General features: G+C 32.6%; 1 protein-coding gene across 1 annotated transcript in view; it reads left to right on the top strand.

Annotated features, from left to right (window-relative positions):
• EYS (eyes shut homolog) overlaps positions 1 to 17,845 on the top strand; it is a 1,462,097-nt gene that overhangs the window by 377,826 nt on the left and 1,066,426 nt on the right. The window contains 1 exon segment of the mRNA XM_069488330.1: positions 16,381 to 16,502. Within this exon segment, the coding sequence (XP_069344431.1) occupies positions 16,381 to 16,502 (122 nt within the window).

The raw sequence follows: 17,845 nt of genomic DNA, 5'->3' as shown, positions 1-17,845 counted from the left end.
AACCAATGTAGATATTCCTTCAAAGTATCTACAATTAATAAAAATTTGTTATTAAAATGTGAAATAACTAGAACTCTCATACAGTAGTAATAGAGGATAAAATTTTTGATAGAGACTAAAATGAAAAAAACAATCCCACCCCTTTAAAAAACAGTTTAGAATTTACTTTTAAAGTGAAACATACATCTGTCTAAGCACAATTGACTCCTAGGTATATAAGCAAGTTAAATGAAAGTACTTGTCTACAAAAAGCCACTTGCAAAAATGTTTATAACTGACTTATTCATTGTAACCCAAATCTGGAAACAAGCCAAATGTCTGTTAATGTGAAAATAAATAATTTAATGATATATACATACCATGGACTACTAGTGATAAGAAGGATCAAAGTACTGACGCACACAAAACTCCCAAATATTATGCTGAACAAAAGATGATGGACAAAAAGGAGAACCTATAGTAAGATTCCACTTATATCTTTTCACCAATAAGAAAAAAATGATGGGTTGCTTCCAGGAACAGGGTTGATTGGGAAGGGAAATGAAGAATTTTCTGAGTATATGGAAATGTTCTATACCTTAAAGGAGCATGGGTTAAAAGAGTATATGCATGTGTCAAAACCCATTTAATGTATACATAGGATTTATGCATTTATTATATGTAAATTTTAGCTAAAAACAGGACTGCAAATTGATTTCTCATTAGGTTTGCTTTCTGCAGTGGTTTTGGTTAATAAGTCTTTTCTTGTACATTATAGCCTTGAGCAAATTAGTAAATATATTGAGATTAATGGAAGCTAGATTTCTCACTGTTGGAAAAGGAATTCACAAATGTGCAAAGGAGAATTAAAAAGCACCCCGAAGTATTGTCTATAAATTGGAGGTATGAGTATGAACTCATGGTTTTTAATAATAGACATAGAAACATAAATATAAATATGTATACATATATGTACATACATGTATTTATTATATTATACTATAATATAATGTACCTAATGCTATTGGAAGATTGGATGAAATTGTATGTAGATAACTCTTGAACAATGTGGAAGTTAGGGTCCCCAACCCCTACACTGTTAAAAATCTGTGTATACATTTTGACTCACCAAAACTTAATGGCCTACTGTTTACCAAAAGCTTTACTGATAACATTAACAGTAAATTAATACATATTTTTTATGTTATAGGTATTATATACTATATTCTTAAAATAAAAAAATGTTATTAATAAAATCATAAGAAAGAGAAAATACATTTTCTATTCATTAAGTGGAAGTGGATCATCATAAAATTCATCCTTGTCATTGTCACGTGGAGTAGGCTGGGGAGAAGGAGGAAGATGAAGAATTGGGCTTGCCATCTCAGGGGTGGCAGTGACGAAAGGGTGAAGGAGCGGAAGGGGTAGGCAGGCATAGTTGCTGCAACTTTTTTTTAAAGGAAATCCATGAATAAGTGGACTCACACCACTCAAACCCATGTTGTGTAATGATCAGTATGAACCTGATATGTGCTTATGAGTATGTATCTGCATATATGTCTATACATATATAAATAGATATAAATGTATGTATGCATATATGTTTTATATGAATACATGCACATACATATGTCAATATTTCCTATCTCTGTCCATTGATAAGTAAGCACTCTGATTACCCAGATATTGATTTCTAAATATCATTCTCTACTCAAAGGAACCATGGTTTTTTAGAGAAAATATAAATTCCATGTCTGGAACAGGGAAGGTATAAGATAAGCGTTAAATATCTTTTTGCATTATAAGGTAAAGAAGTACTCCAAAAAAATGAGAATTTATCAAAAGGACTCAGAGGACAGCTGGAAAGGACTTCCAATGGCTAAATATGAGAAAATTTGAGCACTAAAAATGGGTACAAGAATACAGTTAGATAGATAAAATGAACATTACTTGATAGCACAACAAAGTGACTATAATCAACAATAAGTTAGGCTATATTTTAAAATAACTAAAAGAGTGGAATTAGACTATTCCTTTTTTTTTTTTTTTTTTTTTTTTTGTTGAGACAGAGTCTCACTTTGTTGCCTAGGCTAGAGTGAGTGCCGTGGCGTCAGCTTAGCTCACAGCAACCTCAGACTCCTCGGCTTAAGCGATCCTACTGCCTCAGCCTCCCGAGTAGCTGGGACTACAGGCATGCGCCACTATGCCCGGCTAATTTTTTCTATATAGATTTTTTTTTTTAGTTGTCCATATAATGTCTTTCTATTTTTAGTAGAGACGGGGTCTCGCTCAGGCTGGTCTCGAACTCCTGACCTTGAGCAATCCACCCGCCTCGGCCTCCCAGAGTGCTAGGATTACAGGCGTGAGCCACCGCGCCCGGCCTAGACTATTCCTAATATAAAGAAATGATAAATGCCTGAGATAGTAGATGCCCCAGCTAGCCTGATTTGATTAATTCACATTATATGCCTATATCAACATATCACATGTACCCTATAAAGATATACAACTATTATGTACCCATAATAATTAAAAATTAAAAAATAAACTTCAGCTTTTAGTAAATTTCAATTATTAAAAACAAAGTTTGCAAACAGGGAAAAAATAAAATAATAAAATTAATGAATTATAATTCACTGAATAATATAATAAATTATGAGTCAATTCTTATATAACTATAAGGTGAATTGAAAAGTAGACAAATACATGGAGAGGTGTAAAGGGAAATCTCTTCCTTATAGCAGAAAATTAGCACATATATGAAAGTAATGATAGTTACAAAATCATCAATGATTGCTAGAACTAGTGGGTAAGAGGTTCATAAGAAACAAGATATATACATCATTTCAAAATAACTCTCTAAAATTATTAAGTTCAAATAGGACAAATTATAAGTTTTTATTGGAACAACATAACAAATATTAGAACAAACTAAATTAAAATGTCCCCTGAGATGCACTGAGGACACCATATCATTTCTGTTTCATTCCTTTCAAAAGTATTATACATAAAGCCTGAATCTGAATCAAAAAACAACATCAGATGAACCAAAATTGAAGGGCATTTCACAAAATTATGGGACTGTTCTATATAAAATATCAAAGTCCAGATACTTAAAATCTACTCTCTTAGTAATTTTCAAGAACACAATACATTATCATAACTATAGTCAGTAGTGTTGATTCTGGTAATTGTACTGTGAAGATGTGAGATACTACATTGTTCTTAGAAAATACACACTGCAGTACTTAAGAGTAAAAAGTCATCCTACTTCAAATTTTCCCTCCAATGGTTCACAAAAAGAATGCCTATGATATAGATAATATACCATGTAATATGCTAGAAATTCAGATAACATAGATAAGTAAACAGGAAATATTAAGGCAAATACAGAAAAATATAAACAATTTGGGACTCTGAGTGCAGTATTGAAGTTTCTTGCACTATTTTTAAATTTTTCTGTGAGCTTTAAGCAATATTATAATTAAAAGTTAACAAAATTTCTCTTAGTATTCCACAATAAGCACTGCACACCTGTTAGAATGGCTAAAATTAAGCAAACAAAAACCAAATGACAGACAATACTAAGTGCTTGTGAAGCAGAGCAACCCAAACTGTCTTCATTGACGGTGGGAATGTCATGTCTCCCAGAGCTCAAATCCTACACCAAGTGCACATATTATACATTTACTAAATAAATAATTCTTTCCAAATATTTTTTCTTATTTAATAACTTATATTCTCTAAATGCATGAAGGCAAATTAAACAGATTAGAAAACTAGAGTCAAACTTTGCATTCATCAGCAAAGAAGGGATCCCGATTTATACATTCATTAAAACTCATTTATTTAAAAATCAATTCATTTTCATCATTGCAATTTTTAGTAAGTATGATGTGTGCTTATCCCCTATGTTGTTTTAAGTGAGTAATATGTAATTGCTCCTTTTTTGACATTTGATGGTTTAAGTGTTTAATAGATTTGAGGGAACTTGGAACTCTTAAAATTTGCTATAGCTAAGTGTGGTTTATCAAATGTGTATTTTGTGGGTAATACATATTGATTTTCAATTTTATGACAGACACAAATACACTCTATTAAACAATCTATGAAATGTTAGTAAGAATATTTCTTTGTAAATTTAAATGAGAATTAACATTTCTCAAAATAAAGTAATATTTTTCATATACTAGAAGACTTTTTTTATGTAGGAATAAGATATAGGTATTTATATGCTTCTGTTTGATTCAATTTCAGACTTTAACCTAAATTGACTACCCTTAATCACTCTAGTTGAGGATTTATGGCATGAAATTGCTGAAACTAATCATTTTATTGATAATACTCAGTAAAAGCTTAGGAGTATAAGCTTGCCTTTTCCAAGGTTATTTAAAAAATCACCTTAGAATACTTTCAAACAATAGAAAATGTTAGTTCCTAGAACTTCATATTTGGCATATTTTTTAAAAGCCATGTGAATCTATTGCTTGCAAAGCTCAGGAATTAAAGCAATGATATTCATCAAAATCTATTATTTCCAATTTTTGAGCAACTCTGTGATTACACAGGAAGCAAAAAATGGATTTTTAATTTAAGTTTATTTACATGAAAATATCTGCAATGTCTTAAGAATTAAAATAAACATGGTTTTGAAGAACTGGGGACCTGGAGAGCAGCACTGCCCTGAGACAGAATTCTAAGGAATTATTATCCTTATGAATATTACCTAAGTCACATGTGCCTCCTTAGTGAATCAAAACTCCCTAACTATATGAACACCAGAAATGTTTTCACTATGTTGCTATCTTTGTGCTTTATTTACCACAATAGAAGTTTATAAAAGCTACAGATTTACATGAATAACTATTTTCCAAAGTTAAAGTTAGTTTTGTAAAATGTGATGACAAAACAAGACCACTGGGGAGACTGAAGTTTGTTCTTGCTTTATAAAAGAGGGCTGTGGTGTGTAACAACAGCAGACTCCTTTGGTCTTGACTGATATTATTCTACTCTTCAAACTTTTAACATCACCAAGCATTTTTTTACTTGAGATTGTTTAATGTATTGGACTGCTATATACCATGTTTTAATCTGGAATTTGAATTTAAATGTCTTCTCTCAGAAAAAAAGAAAAAAATCTTTAAAAATTTAACTCCGTCAGTGGGCTTAAAACATGGCTTTGGGAAAATGAATAGGCAAGGACCTAGGCTGAACTAGAATGTGTTCCCTAATAAACTATTCTACTAATGAAGCAAAAGATTTTATATTATTTTAACTGATCCTAATTCCCCAATATTGTGCAACATATCATAGCAGTAAGAAGTAGGGGTGGTTGTCCCCAAGCTTGCATGCCCCTCATGAAGTTCAAGGTCAGCATATTGAAGTTTACATAATGAGACCGAGATGTACGATACTAAAAATGTAAATTTATAGACAACCAACTTCCTTTTATATTTGATCTTGACATACCATTGGATGCCCTCTTACTGCTGAGGACATCAAATTCATTCTGACCATTAATGGTAATGGGGTCATTAATATATAATCATTAATATATGGTCAATTAATATGATTGATAAAAAATGGTTGGTTATTCCCAGTTAAACACTGACTTCTTTTGTGTTAATACTCTGTGTTTTGGGGGTTTTTCCCTCCTCTGATTTTTTCCTCTCTTCACTGTGGCATCTGAGTTTGTAGGTAGTTTATGTAATATAATGGCTTGAATAAAACTGTTTTATTTTTGTTTAATAACTGAGTTTTCCCTGGAGTCTCTTGAAATTTCTCATAGTGGTTGTTCTGTTTGCCCTCTTCTGCCATGATAGTGTCCCCTGTGACATCAAGATTGAAGTAAAGTGTGGCCTATTCTCTTTTCTGGTCACTGTAAGATGATTCTCTTATTTTCTCAAGCTTACCTCACCCCCCTACTCTGTCTTCACTTTAGCTTTCACAGTTATCAAGATCAAAGCTTCAACCATTCGGATGTCTGTTAGAGAACCATTCCATCCTTCCCTGAAGAAAGCCTCCCTGGAAAACATGTCAGTCAGCACACTCACTCCAAAAAATTTAGGAATCAGCTTACCTTTCTGCTAACAAGATGGTGGCAGCAGTATTGGTGGTATGCAGGGACAAGTTACATCAGCATCTGTCTATTGCCATTTGTCTGCCCTATTGCCATTTCTACTTTTTTTTTTTTTTAATTTCAGACTATTATGGGGGTACAAACACTTTGGTTACATATATTGCCTTGGCACCTCCCAAGTCAGAGCTACAAGCATGCTCAACCCCCAGACATCATGCACCCACACCCATTGGGTGTGAATTTACACATCCTCTCCTACCCCCACCCCTGCTACCTGCCTGACATCCTATGAATGTTACTTCCGTATGTGCACGTGTTGATCAGTTAGTACCAATTTAATGGCGAGTACATGTAGTGTTTGTTTTTCCATTCTTGTGATACTTCACTTCTACCTTATTGTTGCCCCAAAACTATAGGTGCATATTCTTTGTAAGACAGATCATGTGATTCCAGACTACAAGCAAACCTAAGTCTCCTCTGTCCTTGGATGTCTATCTGGGGAGTTTCTATGTCCCCCATGCTGCCTCAACTGCTTTCAAAACTGAAAGATGGCCCTGTAAAGGATAGGCTTTTTGTGTGTGTCTGTCTTTCAGTTCTTTCTTCCTCTATAGATTTGTCTATCCTGGACACTTAATATAAATACAATATGTGGTCTTTTGAGACTGGCTTCTTTCAATTAATATAATTACTGATAATGGAGGATTAATACCTGTCATTTTGCTACTTTTTCTACATGTCTTATCTGTTTTTGTTCCATTATTGCCTTAATAAATATATTCTTGAGTACAATTTTGATTCTCTTGTTATTTCTTTGCCTATATTAGTTTTTAGTTATCTTCTTACTATATTTCCTGGAGATTACAATTAAGCATATTAAAACAATTTTATTCAATTTAATTTCTTAATTTCTAGTATATATAAAAACTTTGCTCCAATATATCTCCATTTATCCCTCCCTACATTGTACTATATCATATGTAGAATGATCTTATTTTTATTTTGTTCCTTCATGAACACAGAGTGGTCTATGAAATTATTTATGTTCAACAAAAGAACAGCATGGCCAGATTGTGAAGCCAGTCTAGCTCAGCTGACACTAGGGCAGGGCTTTTTCATTCTTTCTCACTTTAATTACTCACAAAATATTTAAGTGCCTTGGTGGTATAGTGGTGAGCATAGCTGCCTTCCAAAATATTTCACTAACATGTAGAGGTGACAAAAATAATTTTATTTGTTACATATTTAATCAGGTAAAGAAAGAACATATCTGAACATGGACTTTTTTCTTTTTTTTTTTTTATTCCTACTTGAAGATATGCTTTGTCTAAAGAATAATGAAAATTCTGAGTAAATTATAAAATTTAAAGTAATTGACTTTGTATGTTTGAATTCAACCTGGAAAGGCAATTGGCTTTCTCAGAGTTGAATAAATAAATAAATAAAATTTATAGATTTCAATTTATGAGCAATATTTATAAAAATACATCTACAACATTTGCCATTAGAATATTATTTCTGGTGCGGGGAGAATAAAAAAGAACATTATTTCTATGGATTATTGGGAAAATGTGGTTGCTTCCGTTGCTTCGTGTCTCACTGATCATTGCTAGATTTGAGAAGAAATTTACATAACTTAAATAAGGGGTGGGCAGTCAGGAGGGAGAGTGAGAGGGGGAAGGAAAAATAATATCTCCTCCCCCCCAAAAAATCATTGTGTTGGTTTCATTGATCTACATGAAATTTCTGGATAACAGATAACAACCATCACTGATCTTGTACAATGCACAAAATGTCCACCTAACATCTATTACCACCTAATTAATGTTCATTAAACATATATAGTGTCAGTTGGCTCTTCTGTTTAGTATAAAGCATTGTCTTTTTCTTAGAATTTGTATAATAGATTCATAATGAGTTTTATGAAGATGTAAAGAGTACATATCTTTAATATATGGAGGTATGCTCCATGAAGAACTGTTTACACACTCAAGAGATATATAGTGTATAAACAGTAGTTCTGCATGGAATTTATAATATCCAGTCTAATGTTTTCATATTTTTGTTGCAGATTGTAGAAGTTGGATGACTTGATTTCTACTTATCTTTATGGTGGATGCCACTATGTCTTTGTTTCTGCTATTTACACCTCCTATATAACACCTCCTATATTATACATCCTATATAACAGAAATGTTGCCTTTAACCCATTATTTACATATTTAAACATTGCCATGTTTTTATAAATATCTGAATTCTGCTATCATGTTAAACATTTTAAACAGCCTTTTTTCTTTAAGTTTCTCTAAATTATCATAAAGAAAAATTCAAACTACTAGACATATGGAGCCATGTTTAGCATTTTCACATTGTTATAAACATTTATATTCACTTAGTGTTCTTAAAACAGTATTGTTTTTTAAGAAATTTAACATCATAGAGAACTTGATACTAAATGTTATTCATAGACAAATGTGACATACTAATTTGACTGATGCAAATTTCAATTAGGGGAAAAATATGGTTCTTTTATAGTTTTCTATTTAGAGGTAAACGCACATTTCTACTAGCAATACAACTTCAGTGGAAACCTCAGTACTTGTGATTTTTCTGAATTGATGACATCATTGTAAAAAGAAATTAATGAAAACAGGTTTTAAATTTTTCCTACTGAATATGTATGCAAATAAAATGTATATTACTTTAGTTTCTTAACTTTACAAAAATATAATTTTCAGCAAAATAAAACCTGAAAGAGAAAAGAAACATATATTTTTTAAACACAGCTAAGAAATACAGTGTGATTCTCAGTGTGAGAAGACCAACTATACTTCTTTACCACTTTTTTAGGAAAGCTTTCAACATCTCCTCAATGTGCACAGGTCCAAATCCTATGGATCACAAAGCCTTTTAGGATATTGTCCCAATCTACACAGAGTTCAAATTAGTAAATTTCATTTAACACATCCTTGTATTTATCACATATTGGTGTAATAACTAACATATCACATTTTAACGTAAACATCTTTGAAATGGGAATGCATTTTCACAGTAATGGTATCTTAATATCTTTAAATAATATTTTAATCACTTTCAAAATTTAACTGGCAAATTTTGCTTTCTGTTTTAGTTTCCTATGATTGCTGTAACTAATTGTCACACACTAAAAACTACACAAGTTTATCATTTTATAGTTTTGGGGGCCAGAAGTCTAAAATAAGGTTTTGCAGGGTTGCCTTCTTTCTGAAGACGTCTATTTCACTGTCTTTTCCAGCTTCTAGAGACTACCTGTATTCCCTGGCTCATGCCCCCTTCCTTGCATCAGGAAAGTCTTGTTTTCATCTTCATATCTCCTCCCTCCTTTTAACTTCTTGCCTCCCTCTTGTAAGGGCCCTCACAGGACGCTTATGATTACATTTAGGTCCTACCCAGATAAACCAGGATAATCTCACAATGTCCAAATCCTTGATTTAATCACATCTGCAAATTCCTGTTTGCTATATAAGGTAACATTCATAACTTTATGGAATTAGGAAATTCCAGATATCTTTGAGGGGGAGGGTGGTGAAGGGAGGGGAAGGGCATTATTCATTCTATCACACTACCCTTAATAGTACATAAGATAAAACTCCCTTAAACTCAGTAGCATGTTATGGTCAGTGAAATGTGCTAATGCATTTCCTTCTTTCCATCCACAATGACTCGTTTTCAGTTTCCTGAACTTTCTCAGTTTCTGGCCCTCATCTTTTTAGAATAGAAAGCTCTTCCCATGCCTTCTGTATCCCCCATGTATAACCTTGATAATGTATGGTAATTTTTTAAGACTCACTCTAAATATTATCCGTTTAGAAAGCTTTCCGGTAGCACTCAGGATGCCTCAGTCACTCTTATATTTGACTCTGTTAGTTTTCTGTGTTGAAGAACAAGTTATCATAAGCTTACATACTTAAAACAACCCTCATTTATTGTTTCGTAATTTCTGTAAATCAGAAATCTGGGCATGGCTTACCTGGGTTCTCTGCTCATGGTCTCACAAGACTGAAATCAAGGTGTTGGCCAGGGCTGTGAGCTAATCTAAGGTCCAGGTTCCTCTTCCAAGCTTACTGGTTGTTGGTAGACTCTATTTCCTTGTGGTTTTTAGAACTCTAGTCTTGCTTCCTTTCTGGCTGTCTACCCAGAGTGTTCTCAACTCCTAGGACCCATCTGCCATTTCCTGTCATGTGGCACTCTATACAACACAGCTTTCATTTTGCTTCTTCAAAGCAAATATTACTGATAATGCCTCTGACTTCTTTAAACTGTCGCATGATTTGGTCAGGCCTACCCAGGATAACCTCGCTTTTTTGATAGATTCTCCTTTGATTAGGGATCTTAACTATATCCACAAATCCTTTCTTCGATATAATGTAACATAATTATGGCAGTGATATTCTATTATATTCACAAATCTAACCTGCATTTAAAGGGAGGGAATTTTATGGGCATGTACATTAGTGGTGGGAATCTTAGGGCCTATATTAGAATTCTACCCACCACAGTGACTCCTTAGCATGAGAAATTGACCATGTTTATACCTTATTACACTGTATTGATTTAATTGCCTATTTGAACCCCTCATTGTTTATAACCCCATCATCTAACACAATGCTTGCTACATTATAGGGGCTTGTTTCATATTTGTATGCTGAATTAATATACAAATTAGCATGATATAGAAGTACAGTGTATCCATATGTGTTTTGCAAAAGAGAATATCATATGTGTTTTCTTAAATATGAGTATGAATTATTGTTCGGCTACAGAATGGATTATATGCATGAAATTATTTACAAAAGAATAGCTAAATTCACTTCCCACTAGCAAAGAAAAACACCTCGTCTCATAATTAAATATTTAGAAGTAGATAATTAGAAAAAATGAGCATGCATAAGAACTTTTTGTTAAGGACAGACAATTCATTCATTTTTTATGCATCTGTGGCAGATGTTTGTTCAATGCAATTTCCCTTATTTTACAAAAAAAAATAATACTTTCATTGTGATAAAATAGTATCCAGAAATATTTGTGATACATTTCAATATCATAATGGTTTAAGGACAAGGAAGAGGTCTATTCCTATTTGAATTCCTCTACACTACTTAACATGGCTCTTCCAAAAAGTAGCCACTTAATATATTTTTTTATTGAAGGAAATCCTTATTTTTATGCACTTAGGAAGTAGTTTTGTATTTTTACCTTTTTTTTTTTTTTTTTTGGCTGTACTTGGAAATTGAAGTCCTGAGAGTTCTGAATTTTTATTGCTCTTATTTTATGGACATTAACTACATTATTTTGGTTCCTTCACTCTGTACATTGTTGATATCTTCACCAGCTTCTGACTTGGCCCTCTAAACTTTTTTCTTATGGTCAGAATTGGGAGAATTACAGGGATTCTGAAGTTTTTGAATTGTCAACCTGCCACTGTACTTCTCAACTTTGAAAACTTCATTCCTCATCCTAATTCTTTTTATTATACTTTCATCCCTATAGTTGTGAAATTACTGAGAAAAATCTGAGAAGTTTAAGAATTTAAGGATTATTATACATTTTCTTCTTTAAGGTATTTAGCCAGGCACTTTTAGAACCTATGTTTGTACAGATGTCCTATACATTTTCGTGAATAAATGCTATTATTTAAATAGTTTACAAAGAGCTAATATCTGAATATTTATACTATGCCTTGAAAACTGATACCTGAATAATCATTTTGCATTGATGAATAAGTTGGTGCTGTTTACACATCACTTTTGGTTTGATATGGATTCCCTTGGATCAAGGCATTCTATTTGTTATCTCTAAATGCTTGTGTGAATTTTACACAATGGCAATCACTTTATCTAGTTACATTTTCTGAGTAAAAGATAAAACATATTTTCAGGACTGAGGTGTTCCTATTAAGATTAAAGGCTTATTATAATGTTCTTTTTTCAATGTTTACTTGTTTTGAGGATAGCAACAAATCCATCAAGCAAAGCTTATAGAGATAGCAACCTCCAGGGTATGAGAAAGAAAACACAGGGAGCATCACATCATTAATAATGTACTTTCTTAATTGCAGTGTCTTCAGAGAACATTTTTGAACAAGAGGTGAAAAGTATAAAGAAATAAAATAGAAATTTTTTAAAATGCTGTCACTTAACATTGCTGCCTGCTGGTACTTTGTTAGATGAAGCATAGAAATCATAAATAACATTGCTGTCTTAAATTGTAATGCAGAGAGAGAGAGAGAGAGAGAGAGAGTGTCACAATGTTAATATGGAAAGAATCGAGACTAAATTGGATTCATTTATGCTGAAATGTGCCAGGTAAATGACAGTAGTTGCCTGAGTGGTTCATTAGATAAGCACTGACACTTTGATTCTTTCCTTTCCAGGTTCTCACTGTGAATTTGGGCCTTGTGAGGCTAGCAATCCTTGTGAGAATGGTGCTGTGTGTATAGAGAAAACGGATCTGGAAATGTTTCCCCTTGGGTTCCAGTGCCAGTGTGGGAAAGGCTTTGCAGGTACACGCTGTGAGATCAACGTCAACGAGTGCAGTTCCAGCCCTTGCCTGCATGGATATTGCTATGACAGTGAGTTCGTTCAGCCACTGCAATTACTGCAGAGCAATCCAACTTAGAATCTGACATAGTAATGGAAGAGCTCAGTATAGAACCATGATTGTTTGCTGCCTTTTTAGCCTGCCTTAAATATCAAAGCCAGTACCAATTATTTTCACTAAGCACCCCCATTTCTGAAAAATTACATTTATATTTTGAAATGTGATATGATTTTATGTTCTAGTGTCAGAATTAACCTTTTTCTTTATTTTGAATGTTAGAACATCTAAAATACTCATTTGTAGACATGGAAAAGCATTGTTTACAATATTCAAAATAGCACATTATTTTAGCCCATCTACTGCTACTACACACACACACACACACACACACACACACACACATACACACTTCTTCCTACTGAAATGTATATTCCTGAAGGAAAACAAGAAAGCAGGAAGAAGGAAAAATAGAAGGAAGAAAAAAAGGTACAGGTAAAAGAAAGATTGAATATTGGAACAAATTTTTCTGTGGAAGAACATGCCTAAGGTCAGTAAATTTTTATGAGACACAGGAAAATGAAATGACATTGTACACTGAATGTGACTAAGAGACATGAAGAAGAAAAAAAAAGATCTATGGGGTGTTGAAAAAAACTGTCTACCATATTTTGCCTAATCTTACCTCCTTTAAAATGTATTTCTACATGATCCCACAGTAAATGAATAAATGGTTAAAGTAATATTAGGTATAAAACTTCATTTCAATAGAAAGTCATGTTATTTTCATTTAATTTAGAAATGGTATCATTCAACTCAAATTATGAATTCCCTTTTTAAAACTGATGCTTTGCAAATACATGCCCTTGTGGAGGCAAATGGATGTTTTAAAATGAGTGAAACATCCCAGATATAAAACAACTGGCAATGATGAGGTCCTAGCAACCTAGAATAGCTAGGTACATACTAATATAAAATTAATCTTTCTAACACTGTGCTAGCTAAGGAAAACAGATCTGTGGGCTGTGTGCCATGCCACTTTTTTCTACCCCTGATGTAAACCATCATTATTGTTATTTTTTTCCAGGAGTTGGGCACTTCAAAGATTGTGTTTTTAAATTTTGAAAATTCTCAAATTCCCTTGAAATAAGTCAGTATTACATTATTTTCTGAGCTCAAACCCACATGTGTTTGGTGATAATAGGAATGGTTCTCAAATTCCTGGTGCTAACTATAAAATAATGAAGGCAGAGTGATACACCTGAGAAAGAGGTTAGAGACTTTTTTTATATCTAGGCAGCACCCTTATAAATATTACATATAGACTATTTTAACAATTTTAATTGAAATTATTCATATATATTAATATAATACATTTGAGTTTTATACGGTCTCCATAAGTATTTTAATGTATCATTCCTTCTAAGATAAGAAAATACAATTACTAAATATGTTACTCATAAGGTAATACTGCCTATTAAAATTTTGGATACCTTAATATATTATGGAAAAATATAAATTTTGAATGCTCAATATATTAACATACTTCATAGTAGACTTTTTGTAATATATTTTGGACTTTATCAAAGGGTATTTAGCTACCAGGGAACCAAAATATTTATTAAAAATTAGATCATACATGTGTAAACTATTATAAGAATAAATCTAAGACACTGGATTCTTAACACTTTCTCCAAAATAAGATAATGTGGGAAGCCAAACTTTCTGAATTCAAGTTAATAGTATTTATTACATGACTATATACAAAAAAGAATCATTAGTATGTATATGTGAATCTGTAAATCTGAAACACCATTATATGAGTGTTCACCATTTCGGTGATACATTATTAAAATACTTCTATATTTTCACCACAAAATTTGATCATATCTCAGACTTTCACTAAGTATAACCAATGTAAGATGTTTGGTGCATATTTAAGTATGAAATGCATAATACATCTAGATTCATAGAAAGCCTATTTGAAGAAAATTGGGCCTTAAAATGGCAGTATGTAATATTTATAAACAACGATGAATACACATACAGTGACTGGATTTTCTGATAGAAAACTTCACCACCATGAGCAGGACTATGTGCTTAAAATGTATTTCCTATAAAATGTTTATTAGCTATCATGTAGTCCCATAGTTAACAAATTAGACGTAGCAAAAATCCCCATTGTTTCTCCATTTCAAATATTTCAATAATTCTGTTTTTGTATTTCCCCTGTATTAGCCAATTTCCCTTTGGTATCAAATTCCATTCCCCAGGTTCTCTTGGGCACATAGTTCATTTATTAGCTTTTTACTCCAGAACAGTCAATATCAGAAAGTACATTTCTTGCCAGTAAAAGAATACTTTATAAGACTAATATCTGTTTTCTAGACCCTTTGTTAATTCAAAGTTACCTTTTGTTGTCATTTGCCTTTAAAAATACATTATCATTTATCTACATTGATCATGTAATGTCTGTGCTGAAAGGTAATTTGACTCTAGTTGTTTGTTACTTGCCAATATGCATCAGTATCCAAACTTGAATTATCATCAAATATATTTTTAAATATTATTATGATTGATGGTATTCCACTATGTCTTCATAACATATAATAGCACACTGTATGACATGTGATTTTAATTTCTTAAAATATATAATGCCATGTATAACATAAAAACAAGCACAGACTAATATCATTTTATCACCTTAACTTATTTATAATTATACCTGTATATTTATTAATCATTTGTATTCAGTGAGAGGTTAAAAACTAGATGCTAGATGAAAAAAGAAAGTATTTAATAAAACAAAAGTAAAATTCTGTCTAAAGAGCTGCCAATTCTTGTGTGTCTCACTTGTCTCCTGTTGATGGCTGTGGCTGCCTTTTTCTCCTTAGAGGCCCCAGTTATATTAATACATGCCATTCACAAGTATGGCTGCAGAAATCTAGAAGGTAACTAAATTCCTTACTGTGCATTGAAAATGTGAATGTCACCCAGGACCTAAGCGTTTAATGAGTGTAATAGCAAGTACCTGCACAATAAAAAGTAGCAGTGTAGATTATATGGTGTATCTTGGGATAACAAAGAACCCAGGGACTGATTGGAGCAGCCATAAATCCATGCCTGCTCCAACTGCAATTCATACTGTCACCATTTTCTTGAGATGTTTCAGACATCATTCTTTTTCATCATTAATGATAAAATGAAAGACACATTCAGATTATTCTTTTTAAATGATTATGGTGAAATGTCAAAGCTCTTTTTAACTAAGGCTTAGGTAGTTCAATATCAACTTTCAGATCACTGTGCACTTTAATGTACCTTGTCACACAGAGAACTTTAACAACCAAACAGTTAACTTCTTATTTATTAAACCTAAAACAATCAAGGAAAGTTAAATGACACAAAAGTAACCTATTTATCATCTGTATTGTATAGTTCCAAAAACAAGAGGGAGAAAATAAATTGGATATTTTCATTGTTGCTTTGCAAATTGTTACCAAATGTTCACTGTGATTGTTCTTATTTCAAATAATTGAAGTTTTTTTTGTAGTTAAATGAACTGAACAAGATAGTTATTTAGAAAATATTGTAAAGAAATGTGTAATAGAGTATTAAATATAAGAATTCACACTTTCTTTGGTTAAAAGTGAAATGCATAGATGATTATAGCATTTTTTGGGTAGTTAGCATTATTTGCACTATAGATAAAGGAATGTTAAGAGTTTTCTCTTTTCTGTTGTTTCCAGTGGTTGATGGCTTTTCCTGCTTGTGCAATCCAGGCTATGTTGGACTGAGATGTGAACAGGACATTGATGACTGCATCCTGAATGCCTGTGAGCACAATTCTACCTGCAAAGATCTGCATCTCGTTAGTATCCACTGATCTTACTAATATACCTTATTGTGAACTAACATAATTTAACTCCTATGAATGCAGTGAACTTTTGCCTATGTGGTATGTCAATACATGTATACATATGATATCTTACGATAAGAAAACAGAAACTCAAGCAAATTTTAAAAAACTTAAGAGTAGTAAAAAGTGTTCTATTCTCTGCTCTATACAGGTTAGCTTAAATACTATATAACAAATGGTTCATTCATTGGATTCACAAATCTTGGCAATATTGAATTTGTGTAAAATTTCAAAAATTATTCTAAAAAGTGCAGTGAATCTTACACCCACCTATTTTTATCTAACTTAAAGTATTCTCATATATATTTCATTATCATTCATTATCCTAAATTTTATTTTCATTTTCATCCATATTGTACATTTCCATCATTTCCTTCATTTATCTATGTTGATGCTGTCTCTTCAGTACATATCCATTTGTCATGGTTTTTGTCACAAGCATGTGCCATTCTGCCTTAAATGGACCGTGACCCAGTTGGCAAATCAATGGGATCCCCTCGGGCTCCTCATTTCTCAGGAAGCCTGACATAAAAAATATCTACTCAAGGTGGACTCAACTCACTGACTGGCATCAGAAAATAAATGACATACGACACTCAATGTTACAATACTAATATAGGCTTATAGTTTGTTCTTTAGCAACAGAACTGATTTTCACAAATGGAGTACACTAGTTGAAGTCAGAAAAGAAATCTTTGAAAAACAAACCTATTTTTATCACCATATTTTAACTATCAGTGCACTGATACTGTTTTTTGCAATGAAAGAATAATTTGGGGCAAATTGCTTCTTTCCCACACGGAAGGCAGAAACCTAAATGAATAATTATAACTAACATTTGGATATCCGTAACCAGGAACAGGGATGATCCATGGGTTATCTAGCCACTGTTCAGGGATGTGTAGTGGTCCTGATACTTTGTCTTGTTCCATGCTAGATGCTTTGTCTAAGTCAGTCATGCTAATCTCATCACACTCTCTGGGATTTCTTTAGGAATAGGCATGTGACCCTATGCTGATTTCTAAGACAAGGGAGGAGTTCTTTCTTAGAAAAGGTTTTCTCCCTTTTCTGTAGAATGTAAGGAAAGGTAAGTAGATCTCTTCTAGACTTTCCAACATCTGGATATTATGCAAGTAGTTGCTGTTGACATTTTCAGACCCTAAAGTGAGGGAAGGGGGATGCAGCCTTATGATGAGTGACCCTGAAGATAGCAGATCTGAGGGATGGAAGAAAACTGGCCTTTGATCAACTGTTGAATTCTTGACATTACAGCATCATGATATTGAATTTAGGGA

Source organism: Eulemur rufifrons, chromosome 15 (genome assembly GCF_041146395.1).
Source record: "Eulemur rufifrons isolate Redbay chromosome 15, OSU_ERuf_1, whole genome shotgun sequence".
NCBI classification, from domain to species: domain Eukaryota; kingdom Metazoa; phylum Chordata; class Mammalia; order Primates; family Lemuridae; genus Eulemur; species Eulemur rufifrons.
Note: the sequence above shows the minus strand (reverse complement) of the source record. Positions and strands in the feature narration are given on the sequence as shown.